Below are 19,169 nucleotides of genomic sequence, written 5' to 3'. Positions count from 1 at the left end.
CGGATCTATAGGGTCAGCAGTATTCCATGGCGTCTGTTGATCTTGATCAGGATCCGCTTGCTGGTCTGCATCTGAAGACGCAGCATCATCATCATCATCAGTGTCTTGCACCTGCACTACCTCTTGAGGGCGCACTTCCAGCGCAGTGGCACGCTCTCTTGAGGGTAAAGAATGGTCTGCCACAGGACGCAATGTCTGAGGCGGAGGTGTCGTGGGGCGCACTTGTTGGGCTTCCGGAGGTGCCGGGAAACGTTGCTTGTAATCCCGCAACATAAGTTGTAAATCCGCCACTAAAGCGGATGGTATTGCCACCATACCCTCGGGTAACTGACGCATCGGTTGTTGTGGAGGCACGTGCCTGGTAGCAGTACATTCCTCCTCATAATAATGCTCTGGAGCATAGTGCTGTCGTTCCATCTGCTCCTCCTCAGAGCTAAACTCCTGCACCTTAACCTGGAGGTCAGAAGGGCTATAGGCCTGCCCAAATTCACTGAAAGTCTCTTCCTCAGAGTCATCCTCCAATAGTAGTGTTGGTGGTAGCTTCTGAACCTGGCGAGGAGACGTCATCTCTGGCGTGATATGTTTCCTTTTTCGCGAAAAAACCTGTTTTCCCGCCATTTCCATCGTCGACGAGGTCGTCGTCGACGAGGCCGTCGTCGACGAGGCCGTCGTCGACGGGAAGGTCTTCTGTGTCAGTGTCGACAGTGGAATTGTAGACATAGAAACTGTCTTCGTCGACGAGGATAGCGTCGTCGACGAGGTGAAGCTCATCGTCGACTATGGTGGAATCGTCGACGGGACCGTCGACGAGCTCGTCGTTATCAACATGGCAACCGGCGTCGTCGACATCGTCGTCGTCGAAGTCGTTCTCGTCGACGACACCGCCGTCGACGGCAGCTTTGTAGACATTGTCGCCGACGTGGAGGTGGTCACCCTCGTCGACGACGAGCAGGATTCCGGAGCCTTGAAAGCAGTCGACGGTGTAGGCGTCAACGCAGCCGTCGTCGACGAGCCCGTCGACGAGGCAACCTTGGTAGAGCTGTCCTTTTTAACACTCGTAGACGACGTACCTGGGAGTTTAGTCGTCGACGGTTTCTGCTTCTTGTCTGAAGCCACCTCTTGAGTCGGGGTTGAAGGCTTTTTGACCCCACGATCCTTCTCTGAGGAAGGCGAAGAGACTGTAGAAGCCTTTCTCACCTTTTTTGAGGTCAGAAGTTCCTCAGGCTTACCCTGCCTCTCCTTTTCACCTCGGTGAGGAGATTTTTGGGCAGCCGGCCTGTCAGACCTGTCAGAGGTCCCTGGTAAGGCCTTGTGTCGGGACTCGTCTGAAGCAGAAAGGGGGGACCTACCCCTCTTTTGAGACCTTCTGGATGACACCATAGACGAGGAGCCCTCACTGTCCGAAGAGATAATGTCCTTCCGGTCTTTCACCTTCTGAAGCCATGTGAGAAGACGTCCTTCTCTGTCCCTCTGGGTCTTGGCTGAGAAGGATCTGCAAATCGGACAGTCTGTTGGTTTATGGTCCGGATATAAACAGTAGATACAATCCTCATGTTTGTCCTCGACAAACAACCTCTTCTTAGAGCAGGTGGCACAGGCTCTAAAAAGGGCTTTCCTCTCCGACATGCTGAGAAAAAATCCAAGTAGTTGAAGAAAAAACTGAAGAAAACTGAGCAGAGCTCAATGGAGACTCCCTTGCACAACGTGCGGTAGAAAATCTGAGGCTCTGAGCTTCTCTCAGGAAGGTTCTATGGGGTGAGGCTGCTCTGATTGGCTGCTGCAGAGATTTGGTCTCTTTTACACAAAGAGGTGGATAAGCTACAAAATGAGATGAGGCCTAGGCCTATTTTTTCACTTTGTGCTTACTACTATAGTTTTTTGCTATTTACCGAGGCTCCCATTCCGACGACGGGGAATGATACAAAGCATGGGAATCTATGAAAGTTCCAATACTGGGGCAATGTGGGATATATGATACACCAACAGACTCTAGCGCTACCAGTCAGAAGCATAAATGGTGGAGAGGTGTGGTGCAGATGCCAGGGCAGCTGACTTCGGAGCACAGGGCTCACGGTGGGATCCCCAGCTCCGGCAGCAGATCAGCATCATGTGACTCTGGGCAATAGCTCACTTAATTTCCACGAGGGCCCCCAGTGCCTTGAGACCCGTAAGGGCGAGTAGTTCACGCTTTACAAATACCGGATTTAAATGTGCAAGCAGTACATGACCTCGTGGACCATGAGGAGTCTTTCTAGAGGAAAAATGAGCATTACTATAGCACAAAGATGGACTTCGTCTTGGGAACCCAGACCACAGAAGGCGCTTCCTATGCAGCTCAGACTCCAGCAGGTCCAATAAGTACTACAAACCCACTAGTCCAAAAGTATTTTACTTATGCCCGAAAATTCAAGATACCAAAACAGTACTTAACTTGCCAATGGTTGCATGTAGGGCCCACCAGCACTCATTTTTGGGGACTCAAACTTATTTTTCAACATTAGACTCTGACACAAAACAAGAGAGAAAAAGGTAGGATAAAGGGAAAGGAGGGAGAGTGACATTGAGAGAAGTAGGGGTTACAAAGTCCCTGAAATAGTGAGATGGATAGCTTTGTGTTGTAGTGAGTAAAAGAGGCATGCGTAGGAATCAAGACTACGTAACCTTGGCATTTGCCTACATTCGGAAGCATCATCAGCAACTTCTGAGTAGAGCTTTGGGTCTCCGCAATTTTTCTTCTACCACTTAGGCACTGTCATTGCATTACTGCACTTCTGAACTGTGTCCATTACTTCACCTCCTCCTAGTCCTTTCCCTCACCTCCAACGAGATCATCACATAGACTCTAGTATCGCTAGGGCAGAGGTCTTCAAACTTTTGCCGGCTGATCCCCCTATCTAAAACTTTATACACGTCGAGACCCCCACCATCACCACCACCAGAAAAAAATGTTCTGGAAGCTGGTACTCTGCATCATTGATGGCCCTTCCCTCCTGCAGAGCCCATGTCGCATAGGGCAAATAATATTAAATACATTAAGAGTGTTTAGTAAACTGAAGTCTGCTTGCTGGAGGACCCATAGGACATCTTGAGTTCCCAACAGAGTGCTGCCTTTAGGGGGTCACTGACAAAGCTGCGCCACCTTTTGTAGCCTCCTGATGGCTTCTTCCCCTTTTTAGCCAAGTCCATTTTATGGCACAGGTGGAGAGGCAAAGAGATACACCCCCCTGCAAATGAGGAACTGCGGACTTGAGATAGCGCTGGTGTTACATGTGCACCAGTATTACAGAAGGGGCTGCACAAGTGTCTTCTGTAAAATATGAGTATTCTCATTGCAGAGATTCCACCCGAGTGAGGAGACTGCCCCACAACTGCAGGGCCTCTGCCACGAGGGTGAAGGCTCTTTGTGAATCAGTCCCATTGTGTATATGTGTTAGGTAGAGATCTCCAAGCTGCATCATGATTTGAAGTCAGACTTCGTTGAGACATTTATGACTAGATCCATTCTCCTGCAAGAAATGTAACATTATGGGAAATGGTGAAGGTCTGCAGATTTTACGTAACACAAAATTCATTAATTTTACAAGAATACACTCAGATATAAGAAGTTTCACACAGTCCCACCCAGGACGCAGAGAATTTGATTCACAGATAACAAATTAATTGTAGACACAGAATCAACACTATGTGTATTCAGACCTCATAAAGATGCAAAATAAATGGCGGACAGGACCTTGAAGTCAGCATGAGCAACATTTCACTTTTTACTTTGTAACATGCTAAAAGATCCTTAAATATACATTACACAACTTTCTTAAATTCCATTGCAATCAACATTCAGAAGAAAGGTAAACCTCAGGCAGTCAGACATTCAATTACAAGACTGGTCTCTGCTGAAGCTTGAATGAACCCCATTTCTTCTGCTGTAGTTTGCTTCCTTTCAAAGCTATTGCTCACACAATCATCTAAGAGCTTCTTTAGATCCTCACTCTCATGTAAAATCCATTATTAACAAATTGTGCTCTAGCTTTCACTGTAGCTCATTTAAACCATGCTGTACTCTTGAATTGAGCACTAGCACAAGTGATGGATTGAAAATCTTCACTACAATGAGGGGAACCTCTATACTGACCTATATTTCTTTACATCTGAGCATTAAAGTCTCTACAAGGTTACAATTATGATGCTGCATAAGAACAAGAGATAATTCATTAAGACATGGAATGTATATTTGATTTCTTTCATTTATTTTATATCTTTTGCATAACAAATTATTTTTTTCTTCATTTTCTAGTGATCATTTTATCAAAGTTACAAAACAGTGACATGGTAACATATGTATATATAATTAAAAAATGCATGGTTGGATCATGTCTAAACACAAACCCCTAAGCAATACACATAAAATAACTTTCACTCATACCTTCATTCATTCAAATTCAAACTTTCATACCCATTATTCTAACACTACTGACAATAACACAAAACAGTGAAAAAAAGTGAACAACATGTATCGTGTCCTTTGATAGACTCCTCAGAATATGGCTAGACCCCGTTATCTTATTTCTTCCTTTTTGTTTTGAGGGTTAGCAGTTTTTAGTGCTCCTTTCCTTTCCTTCTCCAGATTTTGATTTCTGATTTAAACTGAGGGTGTCTGATGCGTACGGCCTACGTACGTTTCGGTGATGTGCTTAGTTTGCTTCACCTTCTTCAGGGCCAACATGTAAATGGACAACAGACAGGTGCATACATACAGTTAAAACCAGGGGGTTTTCATTATCTGTGTCTGCGTTGACACTATTAGGACCCTTTTAGGACAGTGGCAGTGACATCGGCCGGAGGCGCCCATGGATGCGAGTAGATTTCTCTGCATATAGGTCCCAAAGAAATAATGACCGATAACATAGGCCCAGAGAACTCACATTATAGCCCTTAATCCTAACCGCAGATACATCTGGAGGATCCAAAACTCTTCGGAAGCTACCCTCACAGAGACACGACTGTCCATAAAATCTATTTTCCTAAAAGGGTCCTAATAGTGTCAACGCAGACACAGATAATGAAAACCCCCTGGTTTTAACTGTATGTATGCACCTGTCTGTTGTCCATTTACATGTTGGCCCTGAAGAAGGTGAAGCAAACTAAGCACATCACCGAAACGTACGTAGGCCGTACGCATCAGACACCCTCAGTTTAAATCAGAAATCAAAATCTGGAGAAGGAAAGGAAAGGAGCACTAAAAACTGCTAACCCTCAAAACAAAAAGGAAGAAATAAGATAACGGGGTCTAGCCATATTCTGAGGAGTCTATCAAAGGACACGATACATGTTGTTCACTTTTTTTCACTGTTTTGTGTTATTGTCAGTAGTGTTAGAATAATGGGTATGAAAGTTTGAATTTGTATGAATGAAGGTATGAGTGAAAGTTATTTTATGTGTATTGCTTAGGGGTTTGTGTTTAGACATGATCCAACCATGCATTTTTTAATTATATATACATATGTTACCATGTCACTGTTTTGTAACTTTGATAAAATGATCACTAGAAAATGAAGAAAAAAATAATTTGTTATGCAAAAGATATAAAATAAATGAAAGAAATCAAATATACATTCCATGTCTTAATGAATTATCTCTTGTTCTTATGCAGCATCATAATTGTAACCTTGTAGAGACTTTAATGCTCAGATGTAAAGAAATATAGGTCAGTATAGAGGTTCCCCTCATTGTTTGTTATAGACTGTCACTCCCTCCTCTAGACCTTAAAGTATCACAGGGAGTCCCCATTCACCTATGTTGAAAATCTTCACTAACCACTAGCAAACTAATACTGGATTTGCTCATCAAAATACAACAGCCAGTAAAGATAACCTGACCGCACACCATCTCTCACTTCTAATTCCTCCATCACACGGCTAAGCTTTCAAACCCACGAGGCAATAAGACACAGCTCTGGTCATTCTCACAAATGACACAAACCAACTGCTTGAAATGTAGGCTCACAGCATCTACAACACTTTTCCAACCAAGCACACCCCCATAGCGTGCCACCCCTCTGGTAAAGTGCTGCGGCACTCCGGAGTGGAGCATATAGCACTAATAAATGCATTATCAGACATAATATAAAGGGCATTTGCATGCACAATCTGTGAGATTAGTCTTTCGTCTTGGAAGAAAATTCAATGAGTTGTTTTACTTTTCTTGTAACTAAAATACCGTAGGAGGAGCAGTAACATAGATTTTCATTCTGGGTGTTATGGACTTTAAACAAAAAGGCCAGTATAGGATATTTGAAATATTAGGGGGCTCAAACTATAGATGGCAATTGAATACCTTCTCTAGGCCACTGAATTTGTCTTTTAAAGCCATTTGTGTTTACTTAGGATGGTTCTGTTAAGAGAACAATAACACCACTAGACTCTTTTTGAGCTGCCAGCTGCACCCGAGTACTTCACAGGTCTTTAATAGACCATTCACGTGTTAACGAGGCTTTGTTGTTTTTTTCACCTCTTAGCGCCCTTGCATCTCCACTTTGACTATAGCTGAGACACACAACTGGCGCCTGGAGGCAACAATGGAAGATTAAGTGGTGGGGTGGAGTGCGCGCCCCCCCTGAGGGGATGCTGTGCACGCCCTACAGTTTGAAGACCTGTGCGCTAGGGCTTTAAATGGCCAGGCGCTGTCCGGTACTGAGTACCTGCACTTCTTTGAGAGGGAGAGCACCTGCAGTTAGTTCTCTGCACTGCTGAATATACTTAATGGAAGAGTACTGGCACTTCTCAGGAGAAAAAAGGTACTGTAAATAGTATGTTCCTGTACCTTCAATTTAAAGCAGGGTTCTCCAAAGTCAGTCCTAGATCCGGATCCATCCCAGATTTTTAAGACAACTACATTTATCTAAATGGGGATATGCAAAAAATCTGGCATGGATCTGGCCCTCCAGGACCGACTTTGGAGAACCCTGAATTAAAGCAGGGGATAGCTCAAAACTCCTACGCACAATAATGATATCTTAAAAGTAAAGTCTGCGTAGGGGAGTAGGATTACTTTGAAATCTGTGTGCTGTGTACACAGGGCTAGCTATGATACGGGCCCACCTGCCTCAGGAAGAAATTCTATTAAAGTCGCAATTTAAGATTCACAGGAGCCTCCCTATTAGTGGTTCAAAAGTTTAAGTAAGAATGCCTTGAAGGTAAGTCTTTGTCATTCACGTACGCCAAGCTGTGGAATTCACTTCCAGTTACTTTGTGTAAAACTCGGGATCTTCTATGCTCTCGTAAAGCCCTAAAACCTGGCTTTATTAGCAACAGTTTCTGGTTCATTGCTTTTTTATGTAGGTGTATTCTCCCTTCAGTGCTAGGGCACCTGAACCGGTATTAGGACGCGCTAAAATCTTTTGACATAACATTTAGTTGAAAGCGAACCCACAGCATTCTGTCAGCTTCCATGAAGCGCTGAGGCTCATTAAGAAACGTGTTTTATCTCTTTTGCTTCTTTAGGTACAAATGTGCACACGCGAGGCCTGATGCTTGGCACAGGCTCCCGCCTCTGACGCTGGTCTATGAATGAGGAGTTTTATGTGCATTGAACATCCTTCACTGGAGCAGACAGATATTTGCTCTTCGCTGGTGGGTTTAGCTGCAGTGAAAGAGTTGGTTTATAAATGATTTGCCTCTTCATTCCGACAGTATTGCTTTAGTCATTGTAATCGAAATTTCTACATTTTAGTTGGGCAGGCGTGACCTATTGATCTGTTGGAATGGAGGGAGAGAGGGAGAGAGAGAGAGAGAGAGAGGTTGGCAACCAGTGCCATTAATAGGTCGGTGGGTCGCGGCACTTCAATGCCACACATTGTGCTGATGCCTACAAGCTGCCTGGTCCTGGCATATGTAAACGTATGTATAGGCATTTATATAGCGCACTACTTACCCGTAGGGTCCCAAGGCGCTTCGACCGCTGCGAAACCCTTCCTGGCTTCCCTGAGAGATGGTCCCTTAATGGGTATCTCCAGGGTGAGACCAGGCATCCCCGGCGGTCTGGTGGGGCCGTTAGTGAAGATGAGGCAAGCTAATGCCCAGAGTTGCCGAGTGTGATCGCTGATCAGAGTGGGCACCGAGGCGAGAGAATTATCGAGTCCGCTGACCCTGGTCCAGAAACCTGCCGCGCCGGGAATCGAACCCTGGTCCCGGGCCGTCCTCTGCTCTCGGGTCTGCCGCCTCTAACTAGTGAGCCACATTACTACATTACGCCCTGCCTATCACCTAACAGCTGCTGAGAGGCTCAACCCCACCACCGGAGCTGCAGCCTGCAAGTTTGGGAACATTTCCAATGTTTGCAAACCCCTGCATGACGCACATGTTTACACTTTGTTGGCTTTTTACAAAGACCATATTCTGTACTACACACAACATTCGGCCAGCTTTGGTGGAGCCCTGGGGGTCACCAGTCGTGATTGAAAGTCTGCTGACACGGTTCTTTGCATACTTACTCTTAGACATAAACTTTTTCTTAATCAATGTGTAAGAGTATATGTATATTTATAAACAGTTTATGGAGGAACACTAAAAAGATTCATGCCGCAAAACACTTACAAGAAATTAGCAAGGCACAATACTTTCCTTAAAAACCAGCACCACAAACAACACTGGTCCTTGAAAGAACAGTGCAAGAAATTACACTTTATTCGGCACCCCCATTAAAGAAAACACCAGCCAATAGTCTCAGACTCAATCTGCGGTTCTCATCGCACACACCCTTTAACAAACAGCACACTCCCTGCACGGACATTGCACTTTATCACCGAATAAATATAAGTGTAAATTGTGTCTTGTAAATTGTGTCTTGTAAAGCGCACTGCTACCCGCACCGCAGGCCTCGTAGCGCTATAGACCGCTGGGGAACCCGTCCTGGCTTTCCCTGTGAGATAGTCCCTCCTGGGGGTCTCCAAGGTGAAACCAGGCATCCCCGGCGTTTGTGTGGGGCCGTTGTGGAGATGAGGCAAGCTAATGCCCAGAGTTGCCGAGTGTGATCTCTGGTCGGAGTAGGCACCGATGCGAGAATTATCAGTCCGCTGATCCTGGTCCAAGACCCTGCCGCGTCGGGAATCGAACCCTGGTCCCGGGCCGTTCTCTGCTCTCGGGTCTGCCGCCTCTAACCAGTGAGCCACACCTCTGCACGATCCTTTCACCCACACTCCAGCTTCATGCAGCTCAACACACATGATTTTGCCTACAACGATTCCTTCTGCAGCGACATTGTCTATGCTGGTTGACCTTGATGATAAGACAGGAGTTATAAATAGGTATATGGTTGATAAGGAGACCTTTGGGGCTGTGATGGAGTAGAACAAAGTGCACTCTGTGAAATATATGGATTCTGGCTGCTGACAGTGGGTTGGAGCCGGCCTCCCCTTGTCAGACAAACAAGAGCAGATAAGTGGCTACCAGCATGGGGTTTCATAAACCCATCACAACCTATCTTGTACAGGATGCCCAAGCAGTAAACACATCACCCTGCATAGGGACGAAACCAGCAAGCTCATAAACCCATCAATCACTCTGTCTGGGAACAAACTCAACAAGCTCGTAAACACAACATACTTCCCAAGAGAAGGCACGACGCACAATTAAAGCTTCATAAATCTTTATGGAATTAAATAGTTTACATTTGATTATCACAGGACAAAGATTCTTCAGGAAACACCTACATAAAACTAGAAACAGCAGCCAGTGGGAGCCCTCTGGCCAAGCTTTCTGGTTCCACTGACCCAGAGTATGGATGGACCCCAGAGCACTGCAAGCACAGGAATGCGACCACCCCAGAGACTCACAATTTAGCTCCCAGGAGTCCTCCAGAAAAACAGCAGATATGGAAGTTGTGCCTACGCCTCGGCCCTCGGGGTCCACTCATACATAGTGTTACAATGTGTGTGACCTTCACTCAGCACAAATGAACTAGGGTTTAACTCGAGAGAGTTTTCAATGGGCATCCCTCACCAGTGCAGAGAGGAACAATGACTCCCCTCGGCCCCATTTTTGCCGATACCCCGACTACCCCGCTTTGCATCATGGACCCAACCCAGAAGGTGCATCTTTGCAGGTATCCGAAGAGGCAGGTGACGTCTTTCAGGCCGTCCATGAAGAAGCTAAACATTGAATAACCCTACTCCCATCATTTAAATCCATTGTGATAAAATACCCATCTGCCAAGCCAGAGGACCACAAACGTAGCTTGGCACGAAGGGCGAGAATGAATCCAGTCTTAAAATCAACACCAATAAACAAGCCAACCTAACCACAGTTAATATGAGCAGCCAGGATGGGGCAGTGAATGTAGTCTGGGAGACGCAGAAGATGCCGGGGTTGGGGAGGAGGAGCAGAGCAATGGAAGTGTTCAGGCCGAGGAAGCAGCGAGACTGGTGACGGTCAGTAGTAAGTAGCAGCTGTGGGTATGTGCAAAGTAGTGACCACCACATCAAGCCCTCTTGAGCTACCATGAGGGATGGCCGGGGCTCCGCTGATCCCAGAGCTGGATGGGGAAACAGACAGTAGTGTCAGCAGCCGCACACAGCTCATTCCAGTCCATCTCCCCTTCCAGAGCTTCAGCCAATGCTCAAACTCGCTGGATCTCAAACAGCTTCACATCCGTGTCGTACCAGATTGGGGGATCCATATTCCTAAAAGATACAAAATGAGATGGTGATACATTCATGGATGAGCAGCTCTGCAGGCAGGGTCTCCAGCCTTCACGCATCATGGAGACATATGAACACCAGTAGTTTAGACCCTATTTGCACAGATGACAAACATGCACTGCCTAATGGTCTTCACTCATACACCACTCACATGACACATCTACACCCTTAGCCTACTTTTAAACACCACCTGCATAAGTGACACACATATGTCCAGCATAGTCTGGCTTCATACACCACCTCTCAATGGCTAGCTCTTATAAAACACACCCGCAGCCTTCGCTCGTACCACCACAAGTCTGTTTACCTTTCCCTCCACCATGGCATGGGCTCAAAGTAGAAGCACACTTGTCAAGGGCAGACACACACATACAGAGTTCTGTCCTCATACAACCACAACATCCTCATGTGGCACACTTTAACCTTTTTGTGGGATATTGGGGCTGTGAGTGGTTACTTGACAGTATCTGTGGTGAGAACTGTTGTTTTCTACTGTTGTATCGTGGCCTTGGGTGTCGCTAAAGTCCAGTGACTGTACAATTTCTCCTCTACTACTCCCGGCTCTTCTACTGCAATTGGGTGAATAGTTAAGCCCTATGTCACGAGGAGTTAGGCAGATTTAAACTCAAGACACATTAGGACCTATTGCTCGGAGAGAATATACTTATTTTCATGTCAGTTACAGCTTTAGACGGGAATTGGTCTTTATTCATAGTACCGGTTAAAATGGAGAAGTTCAAAGTTGACACTTGTTAGACAACTGGCAGGTCGAGGTGTCAGACAAGGTGACTGCAATGTATTTCTATGGTCTAGGGCACACTGGTGCTTTATTCTAGCACCCAGCGGCCCCGGGCTCATGATAGCTCAGTGGCATGGAGATCCATGTACCAAAATGCCAGGGTTAGCAAATGGACACCACAAACCTTTTAGCCCTGATGGCATTACTGCCCTGGCCTTTCTTCCTGTATCAGCTTCCTATCTGTTAGATGCACGAGGAAGGGACAAAGAGTGAAATGTATAAAAGTAAACAGTTCTCTAAAAGTCCTGTGTATTTTCTGCTCCTGTCTTTATGCTCATCACGACCAGGGGATGTAAGAGCAGTGCCATGGGAACCAAATTTATACCGCAACCAGACCTCATCCCCTCCTCACAAGTCACACTTAAGCACAAAAAACATGAATCTTGACACCTGTGCCACAGGCCTTCATGGAGTTGATCATTGTAAGTCAACTAACCACCTAAAACCTAATACATCAGAAGCAGAGTTACTAACATACAGGAAAGATAAAAACTATCACCCCTTGGCCATCTGGCAAAATAACTTGGTCCAGCATCAAACTCTTCACCCAACTAAGGATCCAGAAGGGTGGGGTCCTAATTGACTCTAATCTCTCCCTTTCAGACACGTTAATAAAGTAACCAGCATTTATTTTTGCTTTAAGTTTCCCCTATGTCGAATTTTTCCCCACACATTGGTTTCCCTCAAAGGGTAAACCAACCTCACTTTTAGCCCTCTCCTGTCTAAAATATGCAAAAGGTATTATTAAAGGTCACAGTCCATCTCTACCGGATTTACAAATTTCAAACAAATCAGAATGTAGATGCAAGGCAACTCCTTTATCTTTGTAGCCTAATTCAGATTTCAGCAGCCCTTGAATAAATACAATGGCTGCCTATGGCTAGATTAAAACCTTTTAAAAGCAGTGAGCAACACACACCACAGCACTGGGCATCTCTTCCTACAGCCAAAACTCTGTACACATCTGGATCACTAAGCTGAGAGTGGACCCACTCTCGACCATCCCTTCCTTCGGTTTCACACCGGTGAAAGTACTCTCTCAGTACGAGTGAACAAAATATGGAACTCTATTGCTGCAAGAGTAAGAATAATTTACTTCTTCCTTAAATACTGGAACACCTTAAAAACTGTCTCTTTTCACACAAATAACTGTCTAGTACAAAACACTCCTTAAAACTGCAGTAGGTATCCCATGTCTATTCACACGCTTCCTGCAGCACCTTATATTTATGCACACCTACCAGTTTGGTGTCCCTTGTACGACATGTCTCCAGACCTCACCCTGCATACCTCCCACATAAGATGAACTACAACCACCACCCTAGCAACCATGCATTCGGAAAAAGGATGACCAGGAGCTAGATGCAATATAAATTCTACAGGCTGAAAGACAGACACTTTTAGGGGTTACCCCACCTTTGAGTCCCATTGACTGGAATGCAGTTGTACAACACAACCTGTGCCCCTAAATTAAAAACACTCACCGCCAGATGTACTAAGATACAGATTGCAAAAACTGCTCGCAAATTGCACACCAACTTTTTGCAATTCGTATCGGGCTTTGCGGGGCAATCTATGTACTTTCAGGTCGACTTGCAAAATTACCATTCTCACGGGATCACAGAACAACTTGCTTATTTTATACTAACTAGGCAGGTCGCAATTTGATACCCCCTTTGATTGGCTGCAAACACAGAAATTGTGGCATGCAAGGAACCGCAGACCACCATCCTTATGTTTACACTTTCAAAATTAAAGTTTTTTTTAATGCAGCCAATGTTCTTTAAAAGAACTATTAGTGCTTTAATTAAAAAAAAATATCTAAATATATATTCTGTTAGGAAAAAAATAATCAAGGAGAGCAGGCAGTGGTTCTCCGAGGCTGCCAATATGATTCCCCTTTGCGAATCAGTTACCACCTGCTGTAATGTGTCACAGCTGTAAAATGGTTTGTGACCCATTGATACACTGCAAAGCGAATGGCAGTTTGAAAAGAACGCAGCTTTTACACCCCCTTCAAACTGTGATTTAATATGGGTTGCAAACACCATTTTACCACTTGGAGAAAACAAATCACCGTGCAAAAAGGATTTTGTACATTTGAAACAGCCGTTCTGCATTCACAAACTCTGTGATTTTGTGACTCTCAAGGTTTTCAAACTCAAAATTGCTTAGTACAACCTGTCTCACTGCTTCAGAGCTCACGTTTAAAGTCTGTGCCCAAACAGTTGCTCCCACTTCCTTCCAGAACATCGACACAGGATTGGTCCAAACTAGAACTTACCTTAGATAGATGACGCCCCACATGTAGGTGCGGAACCACATGGCGGTGCCCGAGTTCGCCTGGTACTTGCGAATCAAGATGGGGTGAGGCACTGGCAGTAACCCCACTAGCGTCCCATGCTGGAGGAACTTGAGTATCTCAGACTCATCCGTCAGGCCCCTGCAGAGACAGCATGCAGTACAGACGTCATTATAAGGCTCGCTTACCATTTGCAGCATCTCTGAAACTTTATAACTAGGGGTTTTAACACATTTACCTCAACATTCCCAATCTGCTGTTGTTTTCAGAAAGGCAAAATTATTTGTAGTAAAAACTAACAAAAAGTTACAAAGAAATGCCACGTGCCATGCAGTGCTGCTTCTAACAATAGCTGGCTTGTCCCCTCCCACCCCTCCGTCATCGGCTGACTGCTCAATCTGGACTTTGAAGAGACAAAACTATCCCAACAAGTGGTGTTAAGGGACCGTTTTAAAGCACAGCTGGAATAGTCAAAATACATGTGAATATTCTAATTTAAGAGGTCAGTGACTGCTGGTGAATGAAAGGTTCTATGCCATATGCATGTTTTTTACTTCAAAAAACTTATCAATAAATAGCACCTGGATCGGTTTTATGTTACTTATGTATATAAAAAGTCATAAAAGCTGGGAAAATAGTGATAGAACATTCAACAAACTGAATTTACTTGTAAAATAAGCTGCATAGTTCGCCTTTTCCAAATTGCATAATTACGCCCACCTTGCCACATAATTTGGTTGCAGACATATTAGTATGCTGTGTGTAACACGGATTTACGTCCTTAGCCAGGGCACATGTACAGAGGTGCCATTTCAACAGGTCTTTAGGGACACACCACGCAAACTTGATAAAGCAGACAGGAATATTAACATTCTCGCTGTGCAAGCCTGATGATGTTGACTTGCAGGGGTGCAAGCATCACAAATTCGAAGGAACCGACCAAGTGAGGCAAAGTCTAAAGGATTCACCACACAAGCTTGGTGAAGTGAGCGGATACATGAAAGCTGTAGCCTCACGCTTGTAAATAATTAACAGGACGAGCCTGCAGACATAAGCATGCCCGGAAGCCCCTGGCTCTAGCCGCGAAGGACTCACTAGCAAAATGAGCCTGATGAAACAGGCACACAATCAAGCTGCTTGTTCAAGCTGTGAAACACTCACAGTGCAAGCCTGATGAACTTAGCTCACTTAGTAGCCACTGTTTTAGACTCCAAGGGATTTACTGTCCACGCCTGGTGAAATGAGTACACTGAGGGAAGCATTTTCACAAAATAGAAAGCTATCAGCTATATTCATGCATGGGAATTTGTGTATGTATAGTGTTGCAAAGTCATTCTGTGCCCTGGGCACCCCCCAACCTTTTGAAATGAAATGAAATGAAATGAAATGAAAAAGAAATTTCTAAAGCGCACTGCGGCCAAGCGGCTTCCTGGCGCTAAGGAACACATCAGAATCTACAGAGGAACCCAAGGAGATTAGCCGGGGAATGCCTGAAGAAAAAAAAAAGTTTTAAGGGCTTTGCGAAAGTGAGAGAAAATAGGGATAGAGCGAATGGAGAGAGGGAGATTGTTCCAGATCTGGGGGGCCAGCACAGAGAATCGGGTGCCCCCGGTGCGGGATTTACGGAAGCGGGGGACGTGAAGGAGAGAAAGAGAAGAAGAGCGGAGAGTACGACTGGGGACGTGAGAAGAGATAAGAGAGTTGATGAAAAGCGGGGCAGATCGAGCGTGCGCCCGGAAGGCCAAGCAAGCAAGTTTGAACTGAGACCTGAAACGAACCGGGAGCCAATGGAGGGTTTTGAGGGCCGGGGTGATGTGGGAGGATTTGGGAAGACGAAGGATAAGGCGGGCCGCCTGGTTTTGGATGGCCTGGAGACGGCGAGTTTCGTAGGCCGGAATACCTACGTACAAGCCGTTTCCATAATCCAGGCGGGATGTAATGAGGGCCGTGATAATAGTTTTAAGAGCATCAACAGAAAAGAACCGGGAAATCTTACGAATTAGACGGAGGGAGGAAAAACAAGAAGACACAACGGAACTAATTTGGGCGTGCATGGACAGATCATTGCTGATCTTGATGCCCAAAGTCCGAACAGAGGAAACTGGGGAACGCCAAAAGAAAGGGGCCAGTGAGCTGAGGACCAGGGGTTAGACGATCCACCAGTGAGGACGAGCTCTGTCTTATTGGGATTGAGCTTCAAATGATTGAAGCTCATCCACTGTGAAATGAAAACAAGAGTGGAACAAAACTTAGGAAGAGAGTCAGCTGGGGATGAAAGATCAAAGACGAGCTGGAGGTCATCTGCGTAATTATATACAGAGACCCCCAGCTCGAGAAGAGAGGAGATGAGGGGGCGGATGTAAAGGTTGAAGAGAAGTGGGGAAAGGGAAGAACCTTGAGGGACCCCACAGGTGACCGGAAGTGGTGGTAACTGACTCTGACTGACCCTGTGCTCTCTTTAACCAGGCCCAGTGCCAAGCTAAAAGGAACACATTAGAATACAGTTAAGACACCCCAGATACACTAGGGTACACTATGGTATGGTGGGGTACCCCTGTAATTGGCATGACCTACCCCATAAGCCCCTAATATGTAATAGGGCAGGAGATTGAAACTACCTAGAAGTCTCCAGTATCCTGGGGCATGGCAGTTTAGAGGCCAGCAGATTTTCTGCACCAGCATGTGTGCAAAGCTGAAGCCTGAGGTCAGTTTAAAAGCAGCACTGGTTGCCAGGATAGCTTTTAAACCTTAAATTGTGCCCAAACTCGACTTTGGGGGTAGGGGCCCTTAAAAATAAAAACCCTACCATGTTTTTGTATATTAGGGACTCCCAGGGTCACCCCTGGGATACCTAGGGGTGGGGGGTCAGTGATCTATAAGGTACGCCCTTATAAAATGAGTTTTTATATGCCTGGGTAAAGTGAAATTGTACATTTCACTCCCCACATTGTATTTAAGAGCTGCTCAAATTCGACTTTGATGCTAGAAGAAATGGGTATGGAGGATCTGCAATATTTCTGCAGATTCAGAACCCCTGAAGTCTCCCCTAGTTGCACAAGGGATGGGGGTCCTGTAAAAATTAGGGAAATACTTATAAAATATGGTTTTATAAGCCCTGGTGCTAGAAAAGTGGCCCAAGTCATTTTCCCCATTGCAAACCCCATGGCGCATAGGTTAACATGGTAGGAAGTTATTGATTAATAAATATTGATAGGAGAGGACTAGCCGGACCATTCAAAGACTTCCCAGAATGGTAGCAGTAAATCCAACAATATTATATTGTTGAATTTCCCCTAAAGTGTACATACAAGAAGTTATGAGACTTTCTTGTTTGTAAGTCCAAATTCAGCCTTTCAGTGGTCTGCCCTAATTGGTCAGAGTTAAGTGGATTAGCCAGGCTGCTGGGAGGGAAGTGTGCTGGTCTATAGGAATGCCAGGCCAGGTGGTGTCTTAAACAATGCTCTTCAAAGGCAGAGGGGAGGCCTGGGTTTCAGTTTCAATCTGACACTCTTGACCCAGAGTCAGGGCTAGGCTTTAGGAAGGTATGTGCAGATGGTAGGGGGAGAGTCCATGGAAATAAGCCATCCCAGGGGGTGTGTTTAGCCAGCTCTTACCTCCTTGCTGGAAAATCAGCCATTATGGATTTGGAAGAATGATGCACTCTGGGACAAACGAATGCCACACTCTACAGGATGTGGTCCTAACTATGAGGAGTTGCCCTGCTCTTATTGGTCATAAGTGACCTGGTGCTTGATCCAGAGAGTTTAGAATAAGTATCTGAGATGGGCAGAGCCCTCCAGATCTTTTGCTTGAAACTTACTGAAGCAAGAAGTGCCCTGCTGAAAAGATTTTGCTGAAATGCGAGATTTTACTGAAATGGTGTTTTGAAATGCTTTACATACCGGTCTTTGAAGTTAAGCCTGTCTGCTCGCAGCCACATTACCAAGGGTTGAGCATAGGAATAATTTTCTAAGACCTATGCTGGGTCCATGTGTTAGTGGCCTTATAGCCAGTGACAGACCTACATTTGCTCCTACCAATAACCCACTTTTCAACATATAAGTATTTAAAGATTTCAGAGCTTGGTAAACAAACCATAGTAAGGCAATATACCATTATGTAAATCTTGATTATCATAATACAGTATAGCCGGGGACCGGGGAAAGATCAGCAGATGTGTAAACTAGGATAGGAAGCAAAGGGTATACTATTTTTAGGTAATTAAAAGCATGTAGTTACAGTAATGAGCCCATGAACACCCACTGATGAGGAAAGAATGCAAAAACAGCATACCAGATCTGATAGTAACAACCTCGTGTTAGGATACCCCCACTTGTGGGTACCAACAAGTCCAGCGTGGGGGGATGTGGGCTTCAATAAAACAGGACAGCTATTCTCAAACCCTGATGCAGAAATGTTCTGTGCTACCTCTCTCCGAACCCTGGATGGCCTGTTCCATAGATTGCCAACGCATTTGATCGTGTAATCTGTGGTGGCCACTGGCATATTGGGTGATATTACTAGTAAGCTGCGGGACGCAACACTATTTCAGGGCTGGAGCTATGGCCTATCCAACTATTAAGAAAACACTGCAGATTCTTCTTTAGCCAGTGACACACCCATAACTAGGGCACAACTAGGGCGCTCGACCTCGGGAACTGGGTTCGAGTCTTGGTAATGTTGCTAAAACATCCTGTGATTCTGGGCAAATCACTTAATCTCCACAAGCCTACCAAAACGAATGTAACATAACTGGTGATATGTAAAGCGCTCTGATACCCGATTCGGTTCGAGTTCGCGCTATATAAAACTCTGCAAAAAAGACATTAACTTTTTTTTTTTTAAATACTAAGACTTTGTCAGTCTCATACAGGGTCGGTATCAGTGCAGTGCGACAGGAACAACCACATCTGGCACTGAGCTTGGAGGCCACTGCATTTAGAAATAACTTATGGGTTCAAAAGCACCTGCTGCAGAGTTCCTTGTGTGTCCAGCAGTTTTGAGGCAACAATAAAAATGGAAAGATAACTCTGGTGATTAATGTTCCTGCAGGAGAGACAGGAGTTTTGTCTAGTGGCAGTTTTGACTCATCATAATGTAGAGCAGAGGGTTAATATGCCTGCAGTGAAGAATGTGTCCCATGCAGATCACAGAACTGTATTTTATGTGGATAGCTCAGTGGGGTACTGCTTTTGTCAAAGAGATCCTCTTGATACTTGCAGTTCATAAGTTACAGTGACTTATGAACTCTCATCAAAGACCTGCATGCAACCTACATGGTATAGGTTAGAACGTTATCCTTTTCCCCAGTCTTTCACTGCTGCTAAAAGGGTTTCTTTGGGTAGAAATATATTCTTATTAGTAAAGCTAACCCTAAC

The 19,169-nt window shown here is 45.1% G+C and overlaps 1 protein-coding gene across 1 annotated transcript in view; it reads right to left on the bottom strand.

Annotated features, from left to right (window-relative positions):
- Positions 1-9,622: 9,622 nt before the first annotated feature.
- Positions 9,623-19,169, bottom strand: part of HID1 (HID1 domain containing) — a 220,717-nt gene continuing 211,170 nt past the window's right edge. The window contains exons 18-19 of the mRNA XM_086930796.1: positions 13,774-13,932; positions 9,623-10,672 (exon numbers count right to left, since the gene is read on the bottom strand). Coding sequence (XP_086786922.1) covers positions 10,609-10,672; positions 13,774-13,932 — 223 coding nt within the window. The 3' untranslated portion in view covers positions 9,623-10,608. The remainder of the gene's footprint in view (positions 10,673-13,773; positions 13,933-19,169) is intronic.

Source organism: Lissotriton vulgaris, chromosome 7 (genome assembly GCF_964263255.1).
Source record: "Lissotriton vulgaris chromosome 7, aLisVul1.2, whole genome shotgun sequence".
Lineage (NCBI taxonomy): Eukaryota > Metazoa > Chordata > Amphibia > Caudata > Salamandridae > Lissotriton > Lissotriton vulgaris.
Note: the sequence above shows the minus strand (reverse complement) of the source record. Positions and strands in the feature narration are given on the sequence as shown.